Source organism: Leucopleurus acutus (assembly GCF_964270905.1).
Source record: "Leucopleurus acutus genome assembly, chromosome: 3".
NCBI lineage: Eukaryota > Metazoa > Chordata > Mammalia > Artiodactyla > Delphinidae > Leucopleurus > Leucopleurus acutus.
Window position 1 is genome coordinate 4,060,132 of NC_139145.1, and position 20,182 is coordinate 4,080,313.

General features: G+C 60.5%; 1 protein-coding gene across 3 annotated transcripts in view; it reads left to right on the forward strand.

Annotated features, from left to right (window-relative positions):
- KDM4B (lysine demethylase 4B) overlaps window positions 1–15,422 on the forward strand; it is a 134,664-nt gene extending 119,242 nt beyond the window's left edge. For 2 of the 3 annotated variants that reach the window (XM_082836020.1, XM_082836021.1), the window contains 11 exons: window positions 220–340; window positions 2,322–2,500; window positions 4,782–5,004; window positions 6,651–6,727; window positions 7,015–7,070; window positions 7,251–7,359; window positions 11,534–11,719; window positions 11,801–11,965; window positions 12,412–12,531; window positions 13,038–13,130; window positions 14,107–15,422. In XM_082836020.1, coding sequence (XP_082692146.1) covers window positions 220–340; window positions 2,322–2,500; window positions 4,782–5,004; window positions 6,651–6,727; window positions 7,015–7,070; window positions 7,251–7,359; window positions 11,534–11,719; window positions 11,801–11,965; window positions 12,412–12,531; window positions 13,038–13,130; window positions 14,107–14,283 — 1,506 coding nt within the window. In that variant the 3' untranslated portion in view covers window positions 14,284–15,422. Of the gene's footprint in view, window positions 1–219; window positions 341–1,058; window positions 1,535–2,321; window positions 2,501–4,781; window positions 5,005–6,650; window positions 6,728–7,014; window positions 7,071–7,250; window positions 7,360–11,533; window positions 11,720–11,800; window positions 11,966–12,411; window positions 12,532–13,037; window positions 13,131–14,106 lie in introns of those variants that run through there. The other variant, XM_082836022.1, reaches the window with a different exon arrangement.
- Window positions 15,423–20,182: the final 4,760 nt, after the last annotated feature.

A 20,182-nucleotide genomic window follows, 5' to 3' on the forward strand; every position in this document is an offset into this window, starting at 1 on the left:
TAGATCCCATGTGCCACATCGAGGACCCAGCACAGCCAAATAAACAAACGAATATTTAAAAGAAAAGAAAAGAAAAGAAACCACTGTGGGTGTTGGCTGCCCGCTGCCTGGGGTCTTTTGCCCCTGACTGAGGACACTGGGGTCCCTCTGAGCTGGGCTCCACTGCCTCTACTTCCGGCCCCAGAGCTGCTCCCACAGAGGCCTCCTGTGCCATTTTAGGCTCCGTCGACCTTTTCCAAGTTGAAGATGGAGATCAAGAAGAGCCGGCGCCACCCTCTGGGCAGGCCACCCACCCGGTCCCCGCTGTCTGTGGTCAAGCAGGAGGCCTCAAGTGACGAGGGTGAGCAAGGGTGCCCCTGGCTCTGCTGCGCCCCTGCCCTGCCTTCCTCTGCCACCCGCCCGGCTTGCCCACTCCCGCCACCCCCAGCCGAGGTCGGGCCTGCAGACCCCCCCGGCACAGCCTCAGACCCTCCCCAAATGCTGTGGGGCCGAGGTGCCCCCTGCCCAGCCCACAGCTCCCGAGGTCAGGCCCGGCCGCCCCCAGGCCTGCCCTGCCCTTGTTTGCTCCATTTCCCCGGGGGTGCTTGCCCTACTGGGCCCAGGGCCTCAGATGTCGAGTGGGGCCTCTGAGGGGCAGGTGCAGCCACCTGGGCTAACACCCCAGCCCACTGCCGGAGCCGGGGACCGTGGTGCCGTTTGCCTTTCTGTGACTCGGTTTTCCCGTCTGTAAAATGGGGTCTTCTGGCCCCCCTCAAGGGGTCCTGCCAGGGAGGTGCACGGGGCTGAGGCCTGTGAAGTGTGTGGCCTGGTGCCAGGCACACGGTGGGTGCTGGGAATGCCGGGAACGCCGAGGCCAGTTGTCACCCAGAGCTCCTGGTGCGATGCTTTCACAGTCTCCGTGGTAACCTCTGCCCCCTCCTTATCCTGTGAGAACTGAGAAGATGCCGTCAGCAGAGGCTCCTGCCCACGACCCCCAGCACACTTGCCGTGGCCCTTGTGCGTTTGTGTCCCTTCCTGGCCCTCCAGGTGAGCGAGGACCACACCTCATCCTCTCACAGCCTCGGGATCTGTTTGGATGCCTGGCGCAGAGCGTTTCCAGAGGGCAGCAACGAACGATGGTAGAGGTGCCGGCCACATCCCCCAGGGAGAGACTTGAGAAATGGATTCAGAGTTAGAGGATCATGGAGCAGCATGGGGCCTGGAACTGGCCCATTTCCAAGTCCATTTCCAGCAGAGACGTCCTGGCCCTGCGCTCCCTGCACCGGAGACAGGGCCGCGTGACCCCGAAGTGGGAGAAGCTGCTTCGAGAACAGAGGAAACCTCGCCCTTGGCCGTCACCCCGCAGACACCTGTGACTCACGATGCTCCGGGCTCTGATCTCCGACCTGAGGCCAAGCTGCCCTCAGGGAAAGTCAGCGCCGGACTGGGGAGCGGCCAGTCCCAACAGAAGTGACCCTGCCTGCCTGAACCCAGCGTGCGCCTGGGAGAAGTTGGAACAAGAGGCGGTGGCACTGGAGCTGGAGGGGCAGAGACAGAGAAGCTTCTATTTAACACTCGGCTGAAAGTCGGAGTGATTGTCTTACGTGCAGAAATCCTGCTAAGCCCATTTATCATCTTCCGCTTCAGCCTTCCGTTTAAGACGCACGCGGAGTGTGAAAAGTGCCTGGGTGGCTTCTTTGATTCTGAACCTAATTTGAGGGCGAGGACGCGGAGGGTTCTAGAAGCGGGTCTCGGGCTGGAGCTCTGGGAGCAGGAGGGGCCTCTCTGGAGATCAGATGCGGCCCCAGGGTCCCCGTGCATTGAGGCAGCCTCTGGCCTTACAGCTGGGACGGCTGTGGTACCAGCCATGCTGGCCCAGCTGCTGGGAAGGTTGGGGCCCCAGGGATGAGGACCCTCCTCCTTGGGCAGGTTCCTGGGGACTGCTGACGCTGATGCCAGGGCAGATGGCACCCCTGTGTCCTCAGGAAGTGCAGGAATGGGATGTGGAGGATTGCGGACAGTGAGCTGGGAGTCGAGGCCGGCGGAGGCCAGCCCGGTGACAGGTGATGGGAGGGACATCTGTCAGTGGCCTCCATCTTACAGGACATTGGGGCAGCAGTGCCCCCGCCCGACTCCCAGGGGAGTCTGTGCCTGACCTGCCAAGGCCTGACCATCCCATCTCCTGTCCCCAGATGGGATCAGCCCTGAGCTGAGGGGGGCCAGGGCACCTCCCTGCGGAGGGGCTCAGGGGCCGAGAAGCGGGGACCCATCCCCTCGAGTGCGCACTGGGTGGGGTGGGGTCCTGGGTGCTGAAGCTCCTCCCCCCTCCCACTTTACTCCAGAAGCCTTCCCTTTCTCTGGGGACGAGGACGTGGGTGACCCCGAGGCCTTGAGGTCTTTGCTGTCCCTGCAGTGGAAGAACAAGGCGGCCAGCTTCCAGGCTGAGAGGAAGTTCAACGCGGCGGCCGCCCTGACGGAGCCCTACTGTGCCATCTGCACCCTCTTCTACCCGTACAGCCAGGTGAGCCGGTGCCGAGGGACCCCCAGGCCATGCCGGGCTGGGCAGCATCCGCCTGCTCCCGGTGGCGCCAGGGCTCGCTCTGCCTGAAGGGAGTCCCTTCCCCCTGAAGGGAGGGTGATGGGGACCAAGAACCCATTTGCTGTTGGAGCCACAGCGGGCTCGGTGGAGAGCCCGACGAAGGCCCCTGTGAGGGCTGCGGGGAGAGAACCCAGGGTCTGCGTTTCATTGGAAGGTAATTTATCAATGTGCCTCAAAGAGGATGAGAGTGTAAGGAAGCATCTCAGATGGCTGTCCTCTGAGAGGCCCTCAGCCCAGCCCAGCGGGCAGCGCAGGCAGGGGGCCCGGGGGTGGGTCCAGGTAGGCGCCTGCGTGGTGAACGGGGTCTGGCGGCGGGGGGCTGGGGCTGGGCGAAGACCCACGCATGGCCTGGCGCCACGCGGCCACCAGCTCTGTCCTGAGTTTCCAAGTTGTGATCGTGGCCTTTCCCCGCACTCTGCCCTGTACCATCCACCACCACGTCCTCCCGGTTTCCTCCTTAACCGGTTTCCTGCCGTGTCCCCCTCCCCCAGCCCTGACCACTGCCTGCCTCCTGCCCTTCCTGTTAGCACCTCACCACAGCCACGCACGGCCCAGCTGGAAAGCCCGCCAGGCTCACCACGGCCCCCGGCCTCTGCACATGCCCCACAGCCATCCTCTCCTGTGATATCTGCCCCCGCACGCACACATAGCATGCTCCGTGCTGTCCCCCAGCATCTCCCACACACCCACCCAGGCCTCTCCCTCGCCAGATGGATTTCTGTTCACTCTTTGATTCCACCCAGCTGCCACCTCTTCCAGGAAGCCTTCCTGGACCTGCTATCCCAAGCTGACTCTGGCATGCCCCCCAGCTTCCCCCACCCGCCTCTGCTCTTGCTCCTGCCCTCTGTTTATCAGCCCTTGGAGGACAGGGCCGGGTCTCACTTGTTTTGGGGTCGCCGGCTTCCAGCCTAGTGCCTGGCATCTTCCACGTATTAGCTGAGCTAGCCGAGCTCTGTGCCCCGTGCTGAGGGCAGCACACCCATCTCGAGGGCTCTGCCACTCAGAGCTGCCAGAACCTGTGGTCCCTAAGTGAGCCAACATCTGGTCGTGCAAACAAGTAAGACAAAACGTCCAGACAGACGTCTTCTCTAGGCACGCCCCTCCTCAGCGCCGCTGGAAGTCATCACTGGGAACACTGGCTTAAGAGGCGAATCTCCTTAATCCCAGTTGCTAAGTGAAGCATTGTGACTCAGCTTAATCACGTCCACGGTATCAGCGGGCCTTGCGGGGCTGCCGCTTCCGCAGTCCGGAGCCCTCAGAGTCGGGGACCAGGCTTCGCTTGTCCCATATCATGGGAAGGGCTGTGGCTGGACATTCTGCCTGTTTGGAAACCAGCCGGTCCCCTAATCCAAGTTGCCACATGGGGCGCCCCAGGGCCCCACCACCACACACACACAGTGCATCAGGCCAGTGGTCTCTGGTGGCCTCTTTCCTTATGCCCTGAGCCAGTCAGAGTCCTTCCGTCACTGGGTGCTGGGGAGGCTCGTCTGGGAGCCCCACCACCCTGTGACAGGCCCAGGGTTGCTGGATCCCGGTGCCATGGGCAGGATGTTTTCATCACAGTCTCTTCATCTGATTGGATTTGGGGGGACTGGGGTACAGCCGTCATGGGGCGCGTGTGAGTCACAGGTGGGGAGAACGCCCCACATAGATACACAGATAACACGGCGTCAGGTGATGGTCAGGACCACGAGGACAGACAGAGCAAGGAAGGCCTGGGGGCCGCTGGTTATGTGAGCAGAGATCTGAGCGCCCCAGGCAGTGGGAACGGCACATACAAAGGCCCCTGGGCAGGACCATGCCTGGCGTTTGGGAGGAACCGTGAGGGGGCCCTCGTGGCCGGAGCAGAGCGAGCCAGGGGCAGTGGGATGAGGGCGAGAGGGATGAGGGCAGCAGGGCAGTGTCTGTGCTGTCTGCAAGTAACCCTAAGTGGGAGGGCTTCTGGGTGGATGGGACAGAGTCGGACTGCCTTTGGGGAGGATCTCTCGGGGGCTTCTGAAGCAGGGTTGGGGGCTGGGAGGGTACGTCAGGGACACCCATGGTGGGGCAGTTGCAGGTGTCCTGGTAGGGGTGCTAGTGCCGCAAAGAGTAGCCTGGGGTGTGCTGCTTGGGGACGGAGGGGCGGAGGATAGACTCAAGGATGTCAGGGGTCCCTGCCCGCCCCACGCTGGGCTCTCCACTGATGGCGGCCCTCCTCCTGCAGTCCCTACAGACCGAGAAGGAGACTCCCCAGGCCTCCCTCGGGGAGGGCCCCTCGGCCACACCGCCTTCCAAAAGCGGTCAGAAGACGCGGCCGCTGATCCCCGAGATGTGCTTCACCTCCAGCGGGGAGAACACAGAGCCGCTCCCCGCCAATTCCTACATTGGCGACGACGGGACCAGCCTGCTGATCTCCTGTGCTAAGTGCTGCCTGCAGGTCCATGCCAGTGAGTGCTGGGGAGGGGGGAGAGCCGAGGGGTCCACCACACAGCCCCGCTTCACCCTCCCGAGACGGCCACCCTCGCCCCTTCCTCTGGCTGCTGGCCTATAGCGGGACCTGGCGTCATGGGGTGGGGGTCTTGACCTTTGGGGGCAGGTGTCCTGCCCTTCCCCCTGGCCAAGGCAGGACTGCCTGGTCAGCCTCCTTCTGGGAGGTTCCACCGAGGCCTGCCCTCCCCGCCCAGGGCCTGGGAGGCCGCAGGAGATCAGGTACCTGTCAGGGGCTGTGATGCTTTTAAACTCCACACTTTGGGGCCAGAGTTGGAACTGATGGTAGAGCTGAGGTTCTAGAGTGGTTCAGGGGGTGGATTTATCTCTGCCATCGGTGACTACCCTCCCCCAACCCCTGAAGGCCCAACCATAGCCTGAGACAGGAAGATGGATGTCTGTCCCCTTCTTGGGTGGGAGGGGGCAGCGAATGTGAGATTAAGCTCCCAGGACAGGGAGAAAGCTTCCTGGAGCCGCTTAATTTTGCGTGTGTACATCTCTGTCCAGCGCCCACCCTGCAGAGGTCTGCCCGGAGCTCACTGTCTCTTGGCTGGGAACCCGTCTGCTCTGCCCGGCCGGGCCCGGCTGTGAGACGTGCTTCTGGGCAGACGGGCCCCCCGGGGTCGGGCTTGGGGGGGAGGGGTGGGCAGCAGCCAAGCTCACCACCCTGCCGCTCTCGAGGGGCCTGAGGTCCAGCCACGCAGGGGGAGAGGAACCTCCCTCATTGCCCTTGGGAGGCAGAGTCCTCAGCACAGGCATCTTCCTTGAGCCCTGGCACCAGACAGAGGGGCCCACCCCCAGGCCTGACCTTGGCTGAGGGCCCCAGGGGATGGAGCAGGGGGCCAGGTGTGGGCTCTCGGGTACCTTGCCGTCCCTCAGGGTGCCCCCTTCCCGCTGCCTTGCTTTCTCCCTGTCCTTTCCCCAGGGACCTCTCAGCACTGGCTAATGGCCCCTCTAGCCCACAGAGCCCGTTTGGTGGGTAGCGAGCCCCGGCTGGCTCAGGGTCCCCGCAGGACTGCTGGGCAGTGACCCCGGGGGAGGCAGGGTCCTGGGGCAGGCTGTGCCTTCTGCCCTTGCTCTGAGGCATGGTCCTCCGCCCCTCCTCCATGCCCCCTCCCCCATGCTCCCTCTGCGACTGTAAACCCGGACCACATCCCAAAGCCAACACCTTGGTAACCCAGAGCCTCTGGCTGCGCTTTTGGAAACAGTGGACTCTGGGCCCAGCTCTGCTGCTCTGAACTCAGGGCTCCCCGAGGCCCACCTTGCATCTCACACTACCGCTCGGCCACCTTCCTCTCTCTCAGCTCAGAAGAGCCTGGGCGAGCCTCCCAGACTGGTGGGGGGGGGGGGCGAGGGCCAGGCTGAGCCTCCAGACCCGGCAGGGCTCCCGCTTGGGGTCCAGCTCTCCTTCCCCGCGTCAGTTTCCAGACTTTCTCCGGCTCTGTGTGCAGTGGCCCGGATTGAGGTAGAGCGGTTGGTGAGCACAATTACCCTCAATGCCGCAGCCGCCCTTCACCCCGCCCGGGGGGGTGGGGGGCGGGGGGAGGGGGCTCCGTGCAGCCCGCGGGCAGCCGCGGTGACAGATGCGCTGGCCCCTGTCTTCCAGGTTGCTACGGCATCCGCCCAGAGCTGGTCAACGAGGGCTGGACGTGTTCCCGGTGCGCGGCCCACGCCTGGACTGCGGTAACTCGCCCCTGCAGCTGGGGTGGTGCTCTGAAAGCCGGCGCGGCCCGTGGGGGAGCCGGTCCTGGGCCCCGGGCTCGCCCGATCCCGCAGGGTGACCTTGGGCTGGCGGCCTCACCTCCCTGGGTCTCGGGTGGAGCCCGACGCACTCTCTCGGCCCATCGCTTCCTGTGGCCGCTAGTTTGAAATGTAAGGACCGTGGGCGGGGGACGGAGCAGGTCCCGGAGCAGCAGGCGGGCGGCGCCGCCCTGCACACCCCTCACCTGGCTGTTGTCTGGTCCCTGTAGGAGTGCTGCCTGTGCAACCTCCGGGGAGGCGCCCTGCAGATGACGACTGACAGGAGGTGCGTTAGAAGGGACTCTCCTCCTGGGGTGTCCTGAGGGGCGATTCGGGGCGGGGGCCGGACCGGCAGGAGCAGACGAGGTCCCCTCCGCCTGGCCAGCCGGTGCGCACAATCGTGAGATGACCCCAAGGGGACGGAGCGCACCTGTGACCCCTGACCCCACCCGCTCCGTCCCCCCAGGTGGATCCACGTGATCTGCGCCATCGCCGTCCCGGAAGTGCGGTTCCTGAACGTGATGGAGCGCCACCCCGTGGACATCAGCGCCATCCCCGAGCAGCGGTGGAAGCTGGTAGGGGCCCTGGAGAGTCCCTAGGCCCCAGGGATGCAGGGTAGCTGCCAGGGAAGCAGAAGTCGCGATTTCAGTTTGGCCAGCAGTTACTCTTTGAATAGCCATGGGAGTACCCGGAGAAAAGCAGGGCGCCCCTCCCCGTCTCTATTTCCAGCTTTTCACACAGAGGAAGCCACCCGCACTCTGCCCAGTTCTTTCTTGGCTAACCTGCGATATGCCGCCAAACAGAATTTTAAGTACCCAATCCAGTTACAGTGGTCATCGAGCAGGGCTCTAGAATGTCTTCATCATGCCTAACTGAAACTTCTCACACGTTAAACGGCAGCTCCCTATTTCCCCTCCCCCACCCTTGCGACCATCACTCTGCTGTCTGCTTTTGTGAGTTTGTTTCCTATGCCTTGTGGAAGTGGAACCACGCAGCATGGGTCCTTCTGTGTCTGGCTTTTTTCACGGAGCAGAATGTTCTCAACATCCATTCACATTGCTGCAAATGGCAGGATTGCCTTCTCTTTCATAGCTGAGTAATATTCCATTGTATTTCTGCATCACATCTTCTTTATCCGTTTTCTGTCAAGGGACACTTAGGTTGCTTCCAGGTCTTGGCTATTGTAAACGATGCTGCAGTGAACATGGGGGTGTAGGTGTCTTTTCAAGATAGTGATTTTTTTTTCCTTCAGACAAAAACTCAGGAGTGAAATTGCCAGATGGTATGGTAGTTCTATTTTTAATTTTTTGAGGAACCACCATACTGTTCTCCACAGCAGCTACACCAATTTACATTCCCACCAACAGTGCATGTGGGTTCCCTTTTCTTTCTGTCCTCAACAATACCTCTTGTCTTCTTGATGATAGACATTCTAACAGGTGGTTTTGATTTGCATTTCCCTGATGATTAAGTGATGTTGACATCTGTTCGTGTACCTGTTGCCCATCTGTATGTTTTCTTTCTTTTTAAATTTATTTTTGGCTACGTTGGGTCTTCGTTGCTGTGCACAGGCTTTCTCTAGCTGCAGCAAACAGGGGCTGCTCTTCATTGTGGTGCATGGGCTTCTCCTTGCGGAGCACGGGCTCTAGGTGCACGGGCTTCAGTAGTTGTGGCATGCAAGCTCAGTAGTTGTGGCTCACGGGCTCTAGAGCGCAGGCTCAGTAGTTGTGGCGTACAGGCTTAGCTGCTCTGCGGCATGTGAGATCTTCCCGGACAGCGCTCGAAGCCGTGTTCCCTGCATTGGCAGGCGGATTCTTAACCACTGCGCCACCAGGGAAGCCCCCTCTATATGTTTTCTTTAGGGAAACGTCTATTCAAGTCCTTTGCCTATTTTTGAACTGGGCTGGTGGCTTTTTTGCTCCTAAGTTGTAGGAGTACCATCACTGGCCCCTCTAAGGAGCACGGCCATCCTTGGGCAGGTGTGGTCTTGCAAGGCTCACGCCTCCTGCTCTTGCTGGTAACACACACACCCCTCCCCCATCTGGGAGAGCCTTTGGCTCAGTGGGCAGTAGGCAGACAGTGAGCAAACACTGGCTTCCCTTCCCAACTCGGCCACCAGCCAGTTGTGTGACACTGGACAGATTCCTTGACCTCTCTGTGCCTCAGCCTTCCCCTCCGTAAAATGGGGCTGCTAACAGTCCCCTGTGTGGGGAGCATCAGCTGGGCCACAACAGAAAGCGCTAATCATGCCATCTGAGCACCAGCATGTGCTCTCAGGTCATCACCACCTGTGAGTTTGCAGGTGGCCGTGTGGGGGACATGTGGGTGATGGGATGTGTCTTGTGGCATCTGGGAGCTGGGTCCTTGGCCCAGGGGTATGGACAGCATCCTGGCTGCTTTTCCTGCCTGGTTTATTTCCCAGCTGCCTGGGGCAGGCCTGGCTAGTGACGCTCCTCCAGGCCTCTAGTGGGCAGGAGGCAAAGAAATGGGGCTGCGGGCACTGAACCCAGCGGGGAGTCCCAGCGAAGGCACAAAGACACCGACCGCGGAGCCCACAGGTGCGGGGCCCCCGGGCAGGGCTGAGTGGGCAGCCAGCTGGAGCCGTGTGGGAGGGGACGGACGGGGCTTGGTCAGGAAACGGGGGGCACTGGGGCCAGCGCCAGCCCCGCCCAGCAAGGACGGGTGTTAGGAAGAGGCTGGCGCCTGCGGGTGATTCCTCCAGGAGCACGGGCGGGAAAGGCCTCATTATTCAGGTGGAGTGATGGTGCGGTGCGCTCTGCCGTGATAGATCCTCCCTCCCAGACGCCTTATGGATCATCTGACATTTCCAGCTTGCAGCCTCTTCATTACCAGCACTTGTAACGACGAATTAAAAATCTTTTTACACGAGGCTCGCTTGTACTGCCTAATGGAGCCTCGCACGGAAGCCGGTGGTTAACTCCTGCGTGCCCGCCGCCCGCCTGCCTTCCTGGGGCATGTGCAGGCCGCAGCCTCGGGGACGGTCACGCCTGGTCACCCGCCCAACTTTCTGTCCCCGTGACTCCCTGGCCACTGGTCCTGGTGAGCGGGGGTGGCCCCAGCCTGCCGGCGGCCTGAGCCTCGCGCTCACCCTCTCACCAGGCCAGGTCAGGTTGCGAGGCTGCCGGGGCGGGTGCCTCGAACCAGCTCTGCCCTCTCGTTGGCCCTGCCGTGAGGTGTAGAGGCCGGTGTCACATCCTGATGGGAGGGAGGGTGGGCTGGCAGGCAGGCGGTGAGGGATGACGGCAGGGGCCGGTGGGGAAGAGGGGAGGCCGGAGGCATAGGACATGGTGCCTTGCGGCCTCCATGGCTGATGGCACACCCAGCCGTAGCCCTTGGCCTCCTCTTGGCCACTGTTCTCCACCAATGTCCACACCCCACCCTGTACCACCCCCCATCCCCACCCCCGCCTCACTGCCTCCAGTGAGGGAGTCCCAGACACAGGACTTACCCTTAAGGCAGCCCGAGCTCAGCCCTTGATAAATGGCCCGATGGGGGCCTGGCCTGTATTCCTCATGACGTGTAAACTCGGAATAATGAGCTGCCACCGGAGGCTGGATTGAACGAGCTGCGTGTCAGGCCTGGCTGTCAGGTTTCTCCCGGGCCTCGGCTGTGGGGTCGCGGCCGCCCGGTCGCCAGGGCAGCTGTGCTCCACCTTCCGCTCCCCGTGGAGCCACGCAGAGCACAGTCCTCAAGGGCCGTGTTGTGCTTCTGCACCTGTCCCCGCGGGCCGGCTGGAGAATCAGGCATCGACGGTTTAATAATGAGATATCATTGCCATCGATTGGCGCCGGGCAGCACTCCTGCAGCGCCTTTGCTGTGGGGCTTCTCTGGCTTTTGAATGCGGTTTACAAAGCAGTAAAGGCCCGCTTATTAAACGCCCAGAGTGACGGGCTGGTGGTTGCTGAGTGGTGGCAGGGCGTGGGCGTAGGTGCAGCATCGGCGGCCTGGGAGCTGATGCCCAGCAGAGCAGGTCACCCAGGCAGGGCGTTCCCACGGTGTGGGCCCTCTGCCCCTCCTTATGAAGGGCTACACTGCAGCGTCTCTCATTCAAAATTAAGATAAAATCCCCCATTTTATTTATATATTTATTTTCTTTTTTAAAAAAAATCCCCCATTTTAAAGAGAACATTTTCCTTTTACTACATTCACAGAGTTAGGCAACCATCATCTCTATGTAGTTCCAGAACATTCCATCACCCCAGAAAGAAACCCCCTCCCTATCGGGTGACTGCCATCTCCCTCCCCAGCCCCTGACAACCCCTAACGCACTGGCTGTCTCTGTGGATCTGCCTGCCTGTTCTGGACGTTTCCCATCAGTGGAATCACACCCTGTGTGTCCTTCTGTGCCTGGCTTCTCTCGCTGAGCATCGTGTTCTCAGGGTCCATCCACGTTGTAGCGAGTGTCAGTGCCTCTCTCCTTTTCATGGATGAATCACGTTTCACTGTGTGATTGTTGGTGCCTATTCCAGTCTTGGAAGTGCTCCTGGGGGGCAGCTGCAGGCCAGGTTGGTGGGCCTGGGGTGGTTTGTGGGGGGCTCTACATCGCGGTCAAGACTCTCCCAGGATGCCTCCACTCAAGGCCGGCTGCCGGGACTCCGCACTCCAGCCCTGGGTCTCAGAGTCACTCCCAGGAGACAGACCTGGGGGCCCGGCAGGAGGCCTCCAGCCCCAGGGGGCGGGGGCAGAGGCACCGGCCAGAGCCCCATTCCCACCGCCGTGTCCCCGCAGAAATGTGTGTACTGCCGGAAGCGGATGAAGAAGGTGTCGGGCGCCTGCATCCAGTGCTCCTGCGAGCACTGCTCCACCTCCTTCCACGTGACCTGCGCCCACGCCGCTGGCGTCCTCATGGAGCCAGACGACTGGCCCTACGTTGTCTCCATCACCTGCTTCAAGCACAAGTCGGGGGGTCACACTGTGAGTGCCCTCCTGCCCTCCGCCCTGTTTCCCTGTCCGTCCACCCGCCCCGCTGTGTTCTGACACCCCCTCCGCCTCTAGGTCCAGATCCTGAGGGCCGTGTCCTTAGGGCAGGTGGTCATCACCAAGAACCGCAACGGGCTTTACTACCGGTGCCGCGTCATCGGCACCACCACGCAGACCTTTTACGAAGTGAACTTTGACGACGGGTCTTACAGCGATAACCTGTACCCAGAGAGCATCACCGTGAGCAGCGCAGGGCCGAAGGGGGCGGGGCCAGTGGCGGTGGGTGGGGCGAGGGGCGGGCACAGGCGCAGGGCAAGCGTTGCCCTTAGGAAGGGAGGTAGCCGGATCCCTCACAGGGGTCCCCTGTATCCAGGGTCACCATTGTCCCTGATGGACAGGCCCAGGCTGTAGGGCCCCTGCTAGAAAGCGCCACCTGTTTCTGTAGAAACAGAAGAGAGCCAGGCCAGTCTAGATACGCCTGCAGGCGGGCGATACCCCAGGGCTGGGATGGCCACGGCACCCCCGGCCTGGGCACCTGCCCACAGCTCCCCTTGATAGTTCAAGCTGAGAGCATTGCCTTCTTCCCGGTGGCAAGATCTACCAGATGGGACCTTTCTTAGCCCAGGCGAGCGCGGTGACCGAGGCCGAGGGCGCCCCTTACCCCCCGCCTGTCCTTCCTTCCACAGAGTAGAGACTGTGCCCGGCTGGGTCCCCCGCCGGAGGGCGAGTTTGTTGAGCTCCGGTGGACTGATGGCAACATCTACAGGGCCAAGTTCATTTCCTCTGTGACCAGTCACATCTACCAGGTGAGGGGGTCCTGTCTACCAGGTACAGGGATGGGCTGGGGCGGGGCCCTCGACGAGGTCCTGCTGGGGATGATGGCGTTTGCCCACTAACTGAGAAGGTCAGCACAAGCTGGAAGGTTGTCCAACTGTCCAATATTATCCCCTTTGGAGGTGTCTTCCCGGTGTGTGTGTGTGTGTGTGTGTGTGTGTGTGTGTGTGTGTGGTAGAACATACATAACATAAAATTTACTGTTTTAACCAATTTTTAAGCGTACAATTCAGTGCCCTTGTTTTTTTTAAAAACCAAGTTGGTTGTGAGTTTCTCACCGTAATTGTGGAAAAGAAGTTATTGAAAGGGGTGGAATCTTTGACGAGAAACCACCCGTATCCCAGCGAGAAAGATGATAGCTGCTGACCCTGTGCTGCTTCCCGTGGCTTGTCTGGCAAGCAGGCCGTGAGAGTGCGGGTGTCGGGCCTCAGCCAGCCAGGCTGAGCAGCCAGCAAGCTGAACTGTGTCCCCTTGGCAGGTGGAGTTCGAGGATGGGTCCCAGCTGACGGTGAAGCGTGGTGACATCTTCACCCTGGACGAGGAGCTCCCCAAGAGGGTCCGGTCCCGGCTGGTAAGTGGCTGGGGGTGGGGGTGAGCGCTGCTGCCTGGGAGAGTGACCCGTCGGGTGGCCTTGACCTCCTGCCTCGGCCTTTGCCTGGTCTGGGGCGGGAGGGTTAGCCCGGCCGGCGAGGAGGAGACAGAAGCGCCTGCACGTGGATCTGAGCTGCAGGTCAGCAATGCACAAAGGAACAGGGGAGACTGGCCTCTTCTCACAGCCTTTCACTGTCTTCTTTCTTTTGTGTTTAATCCAAGGTTTTGAGGATTGGGGGCTGTGGCCATGGGTGGAAGAGCTGAGTCAGAGCTGGTGGGGGTCTCAGATGCCAGGTTCCCTTGGGGGACGGACAGGAGCTGCCAGGCAGACGAGTGGCCTGTGTGCACCCTGGCCTTGCCTCCTGCACTCTGTGGATGGCAGGGCGCCCGTCCTGCTAGGGAGCCAGTGACTGAGAGCTTAGGGCCCCTCCTCTGCCTGATGGGGGGCTCACTCAGTGAGCATTGTTTCTCAGAACATTGTCATTGGCTGAGGGTCAGCAGCCCAGGGCCCTTGACCCCCAGCAGGGCAGGCATCTCCTCCAGCCAGGCCCCCGAGCAGAGCCTGTATTTCAGTCTGTTCCGGCTGTGATAACAAAATATTACAGACTGGAACTAACACAACAAGCTATCTCTCACAGTCCTGGAGGCTGGAAGTTCAAGATCAAGGTATCAGCAGATTCGGCGCCTGGTGAGGGCTGGATCCTGGCTTACAGACACCTGCCTTCTGGTGTGCTCACATGGTGGAGAGAGAGAGCGAGAGAGAGCTCTCTGGGATCCCTTTATAAGGGCACTGATCCCATTCGCAAGGGCTGCACCCTCATGACCTCATCACCTCCTGATACCATCACACTGTGGCAGGGTAGGGCTTCAACACAGGACTCTGGGGGGGGGGACACAGACCTAAAGGCCGCAGCACCCCATCCGCACTAACCCCAGTGCCATCTGATCTCCTGCAGTCGGTCACCACGGGGGCCCCGCAGGAAAATGTCTTCTCGGGAGAAGAGGTGAAGGCCGCCAAGCGCCCGCGGGTGGGCACCCCTCGCGCCGCGGAGGACTCGGGGCGGAACCCAGACTACCCGGCCTTCATGGAGAGCCTCCTGCAGGCGCAGTGCTGGCCCGGAGCCCCGTTCTAGGACAGCCGGCCGCCCGGCGACCCCTTGGCCCAGCAAGGCAGGCGCGGCGGGCCCAGGCATTTGCTTGCTGTGAATCCCTGTCCTCGCCTCCGTGGCCCGAGAGGCTACCTCGGCGACAGGAGCGAGCAGGACGCCACACGCGCCCCCGGACTCAGGGAGCAGGGCCACGTGGGCTCTGGGGGGCCGGCGGGGGCACGCGCCACCCCCTCAACCCAGATTCGTAAACCACGTAAGCTCTTCTTCTCGAAAAGGTGCTACTGCATTGCCTGCCTCCTGAGCAGCCTTTGAGATTGTGACTTCTGTACATAAATCACCTTTGTGAGGTTCTTTCTATAAATACCTATTGTTTAAAAAAAATGCAGGAAGAAAAGGAAAGAAACGGAAAAACAAGCCCCAAAGTTGTTTTCTAGATTTGTGGCTTTAAAAACAACAAGACAAAATGTCCTTTTTCTCAGAACCAAGATTGCTGCGGGAGATGAAAGCAGCTCGTCTTTTCGTTTGTTGTGTTTTCTGGTCTCGCTGGTCTGTGAGTGGCGGGGATGCACTGTAGCTGCGGTGAGGCCTGGGGGCATCCAGGGATCCCGGACGGTGGCGCCTGGTCACTCACTCTCTCCCAGTCGTGAGATCGAGAAGGTCCAGGTGGCTGGCACCGCCGCCAGCGCCCAATGGGAGGAGACCGGCAGCTCCCTGGGTGGCCTGCCCCTTGTCTGCGTGGCCTTTTGCAAAATAAACGCTCTCTCCTCTGGTGGCTCCATCTTTTGCTTCTTCCCCTCGAGAGACCCATCCCCCAGCTGAGGCCTCGGGTGGGCGGTCCTCGGGGGGTCCGGCTACGGCCCAGGTGTGCAGGGGGTCTTCCCGGGAACCCGAGGGGCTGGCACATCCTGTATCCTCTCTGTGACGCGTGGATTTGTGTGTCCGGGAGAGAGAGAGCGCGACAGGGAATCGTTTTCAGCTCAGAGGAAATCTGCCTCGTAAGGGTTGTGGGTTGAGTTTCCAGGCAAAAACGTGCTTCTTAGCCCCCCGCCTCTCAGCTAGCCCGCTGTCCCCTGTAGGGGGATTGAGGGCGTCATTTGCTTGTATAGAACTTTTTTTAATTTAAAAAAAGAGGCTCTAACGGTTGCCAGGCCAGAGAGAACCATGTAAGGGAAGCAGAGAGCAACTTCCTTGGTGGGGAGGGGGCAGGTGACCCGGAGGGGCGGGTGGGGCGGGAGGTGCCAGGGGAGTCAGCGGAATGTCTGGGTTTCCTCTGCATGCAGCAGCCCCTGCCCCAGGGCGCTGTCACTGTGTTCATATGTAGTTTGAAAATGCTATTTATATTGTAAAGAGAATAAAAGGAAGCGGGCAGACGCCCCTGCGGCCCTGGGTTGGGCGGTGGGCCGGCCCCCGTGGCCGGTCCCTCTGGGTTGCTGCACCCCGTCCGTCGGTCGTGGGTTCCCAGACAACTCGTGCAGACAGATGGTCTCACAGCAAAGGGGAACGCACACTTCCCCCACGAAGATAACATCCGTGTCTGTGTGCGAAAGCAAAAAACAAACCCACCCACCCTGGTTTTTTTCCCACCTGAGATTAAGGATGCGCGCTGTATTTTTGCCTAATTCCCCTGCCTCTAGGTTCATAATGAATTAAAGGCTCGCGAGCACTGCGAATTACAGCTCCAGGTCTTTGCAGTGTCTTCTTTTCTGAGTGGGCGCCGGGAAGGCGGTCGGCGGTCGGCGGTCGGCGGTCGGCGTTCGGCGTTCTCCGGCAGGGGTGGGCTCCGGTCTCCCCCTCCAGGGTGGAACAGGCGAGGAGCCTACCCGGAGGCGGGGCGGGGGTTGGGGCGCGCGGCCTGGCGCCGCAGCCCCTGCTCCCCGCCTCCAGGGTGGAAGAAGTTTCCTTCCTGAGCTGGACATCTGAAGCTTGGCCCCACACAGGCCCCCAGCATCAGAGGCAGTCAGGGACCCTCTTCGTCTGACCCACCCCTTGCTTGTCAGGAGCCTGCGGCCACCCTCTCCCCCGGCCCTCCCAGCCTCAACCCAGTTCTTGTGACATCTGAGCCGGGGAGCGTATCTTGTGGTGGGCGGCCGCTGGGCATATGGGAGACAGTGGGGTCTCCCACAGTGGGGTGAGGCTGGGACCCCCGTATTCATGACCGTGTCGCTTGTCCAGCCAATACTGGGGATACAGCAGTAGGTGTGTCACCAGTGGGAGAGTTAGACAGTACGTAAAATGGGATGTCAGCTGTGATGTGAAGAGCTGGGAGTCCTGAAGGAGATGAGAGGTTGAGCCATGGGGACTTCTTGGGACACGGCCCGTGCAGAGGCCCTGGGGCAGCACCGGGCCTGGCTGTTTGGAGGGACAGCGAGGAGGCCCGTGTGTCAGGAGCAGAGTGAGCGAGGGGGAGAGAGGGAGGAGGTGAGGGCAGGGAGGGGACAGGAGCAGGCCGTGCAGGGCCTTGTGGGCCGCGGGGAGGACTCGGGCTTTTACCCCCAGGGAGGTGGGACCCTGGAGGGCTGTGGGCCGAGGAGGAGGGGCGCCCTCTGGCTACTGAGAGGAGGCGCCCTCTGGCTACTGAGAGGAGGACAGACCGTAGGGTGAGGTGGGAGCTGGGGACCAGGACAGAGGGGGCTGTGCTGAGCATCTGGATAGATGGCTTTTGCCATGACCTGAGATGGGTAGGCTCGGGGTGGGGAGAGGCCAGGAGCTCAGCTTTGAGCACGATCCCCCCCATATGAAGGTACATGGCTGGACATGGGGCCAAGGGCCAGAGGAGGGCCTTTAGGAGAAATCAGCACCCAGGGGATATACTTACTGGATAGGTGGGCCCTGGAGTGTCTGTGCAAGACAGTGACGTGGGGGAAGTCAGGAGCATGGGGCCGTGGACAGGGCGCCCCCCTGGGCCTCAGTGTTTCTTCTGCAGAACGGGTGTCCTTCAGGGTGCTGTGTCCCGAAATCTCCATCCAGTCATTGCCACCATCACCCCACTTCCCAGACCCCCTTTCATAGAGATGCTGCTTCCAGCACCCTCAACAGAGCCACCGGGACTCAGTTTCCCCATTGCTGCGGGGGAGTCTCTGTGACATCGACCAGGTGAGTCAGCATGTTCTGAGCCTGCCTGGGGCCTGGCGGACATGGTCGGTCCTCAGCCCCAAGGAGGGGGCCACAGACAACAGCAGTGCAAGTGGCTGACCCAGGTGATCTCAGCAAGGCTATAGATGGCCCGCTGTTCCCAGCGCTCTCTGAAACGTCATAAAATGGGGAGGCAGTTCGGGACAGGCCATCGTGGACTGAGGCCAGGGCTAAGACACCAGGCTGGATCCCCAACCGTGCGGCCACATGGAGCGGCGGGGTCCATGTGGTGCTGGGCTCTGTGCCCAGCCCTGGAGTTTGAGTCATTTATCAGGTGGCCAATATCAACCGCCCTGTGCCAGGACCTGGAAGGTGGCTGAGGAAGAGGGGCACACGGTCGCTGCTTCTCTGGAATTTAGAGTTCGGGAAAGCAGGCAAATGATGGAAATGTAAGGGACCCTATATACAGCTTTGACATGTGTCCTAAAGGACAAGAAGGAGGGCAGAGACAGAGGGTAAGCCGTGGTCTCAGAGACCTGTCAGATGGGATGTCAGGATCCTAAAGAGGTGATGTTTAGACCCGACCCCTCAAGGGAGGTCGATCAGATTTGGGCCAGGGGTGCGTGGTGTTGAATACCGCAGCCTCTTAGGGCAAGGCCCCCGCAACCTACAGCCCTCAGTCCAAATCCGGTCCTCCACTTGTTTTTATAAATAAAGTTTTATTGGCACAGGCACGCCCATTCATTGAGTACCATCTATGGCGGCTTTTGCTCTACAAGGGAGGGCTGAGCAGAGACCACCTGGCAGCCCAAAAGCTAGACATAGAGTATTTGGCCCTTTACAGAAAAAAATTGTGCTCATTTCAGACTTAGAGACAGTGAGAGGTGACAGCCTCCATATACCCGCTCTGTTCCTGCGACAGAATCGTTCTCTCATGGGGCATCCCTCAGTGCCCAGATCCACCTTGTCCCTCAAAGGCCCCTGATGAGGCGCTCTGTACCTAGCGCACCTCCCCCCCCACACACACACACCCCACAAAGAGCTTGGTGAGAAGAAAGGGACTTTGGCCTGGGCCCTTCCATCCAATTGTCATCCATCCACTGGGGGCTGTTTCCTCCACACCTGGAACATCTCTGCTCATCCTGCTGATTGCTGGCAGGAGGACCAAACACCCACTGTGTTCAACCCCTCAGGCTGCCCCCACCCCCTCAGGTCACCCCAGTGCAGAGAAGGACAGCGAATTTAGGCCTCCCTTGGCCTCTGCAGCCTGCGAGTCCTGGCTCTAACCCCCGCTGTCACGATTCACAGCTTTTATGACAGTGCTGAAATCTGCATGCCTGCTGCCCCATCTCCCCGTCACCAGCTGTCCCCCCCTACTCTCCTGGCCACCCATTCTGGCTGCCCCCCCACCCCGGTGAGGCTGCTCGGGGACAGAGTCACAGCCCCGAGATCACCACCAGGGAGAAAAGCTCCCAAAGCTTTCTGAAGCCAGGCTCAGAGAGCCCTGCAGCCCTCGGCTGGGCTGGGAGACTCACCTCGGAGCTCCGGCACCTGTGCTAGGGAGCGTTATCTATGGGTTAGATTTACATCGTGCTTTTGCTCCCTTAATGGAGAAAGTAAGAATTATTTGCTGCCACGGACGGCCAGCCTGAGGGGTGACACAGCGGCCGGCGGAGGCGAGGCCAGGAGAAGTGAGTGGGCGCCTGGCGTCTCCCTGAGGTGACGGGGACAGATGGCTCCCCTCCCAGCAGCTTCCGGGGGATGGGGAGGGGCCTCCCAGGCAAGACAGCCTCCCTCCCTCCTCTTCCAGGTGGCCTCCACTGGCCCCAGAACACTTAAGTGCTCTGTTGCCCTCAGCTTAGTTTCAAAGGACCATTAACTGGTGGCTTAAAACAACAGACATTTATTCCTTCCGGTCCTGGAGGAGGTCGGAAGTCCGAGACCAAGCTGTCACAGGGCCACGCTCTCTCCGGATGCTCCAGGGGAGAATCCTTCCTGCCTCTTCCAGCTTCTGGTTGCCCCAGGTGTCCCTTGGCTATGGCCGCATCCCTCTCCACCCTATGTCTTCACACGGCCGTCTCTCTATGTGTCCGTGTCTTTTCTCTGTCTCCGATGTCCCTCAGCCTTTCTCGTACAAGCATGCCAGTCACTGGATTTAGGGCCACCCGGATAATCCAGGACCGCCTCATCATCTCAGAACCCTTAACATAGTTATATCTGCAAAGGCACTTTTTCCAAATAAGGTCATAGTCACAGGTTCTGGGAAGTAGGGTGTGAGAGTATTTTGTTGGGAGGCCCCAGGCAAGCCACTCCGGTCTCCTCCCCCACCACAGCCCCAGGGACCCCTGCTGTAGCTCTCTGGTCCCATGACCATCCCCCTACTTGATCGTGAGCCCCGTGAGCCTAAGGACACAGTCTCGGTGCCATCAGCACCCCCCCACGGGCCTGACAGGCAGATGGATCCTGAGGAACATGGTTGGTGACCTACAAGGGCTGGTGGGAGAGGGTATAAAAGAATTAGGGGGAAGGGGAACATAGTAGCTGGAATGAAGTGGGGGTGACTCGCTCTGAGTACACCTTTTTGAAATAGCTCTGGCTCTTACAATCACAGTCCTGTCTCACATACCCCAAACAATAACTAACTAATGTCAATCAGAATGTGGTGGGAACCCCCAAATGGAAAACAGTAACACATGAACCCAACTGTGCTCTAAATGAAGGGGGAGGGAGAGAGAAAGGAGCTGATCAAAGTAACTTGGAAAACAATGTTTTGACTGGATACTGTTAGGCTAGAAACAAAGATACCTATACACCAATGCTGTATTCCAGTAGAAACTGGTTCTCCCAGGTA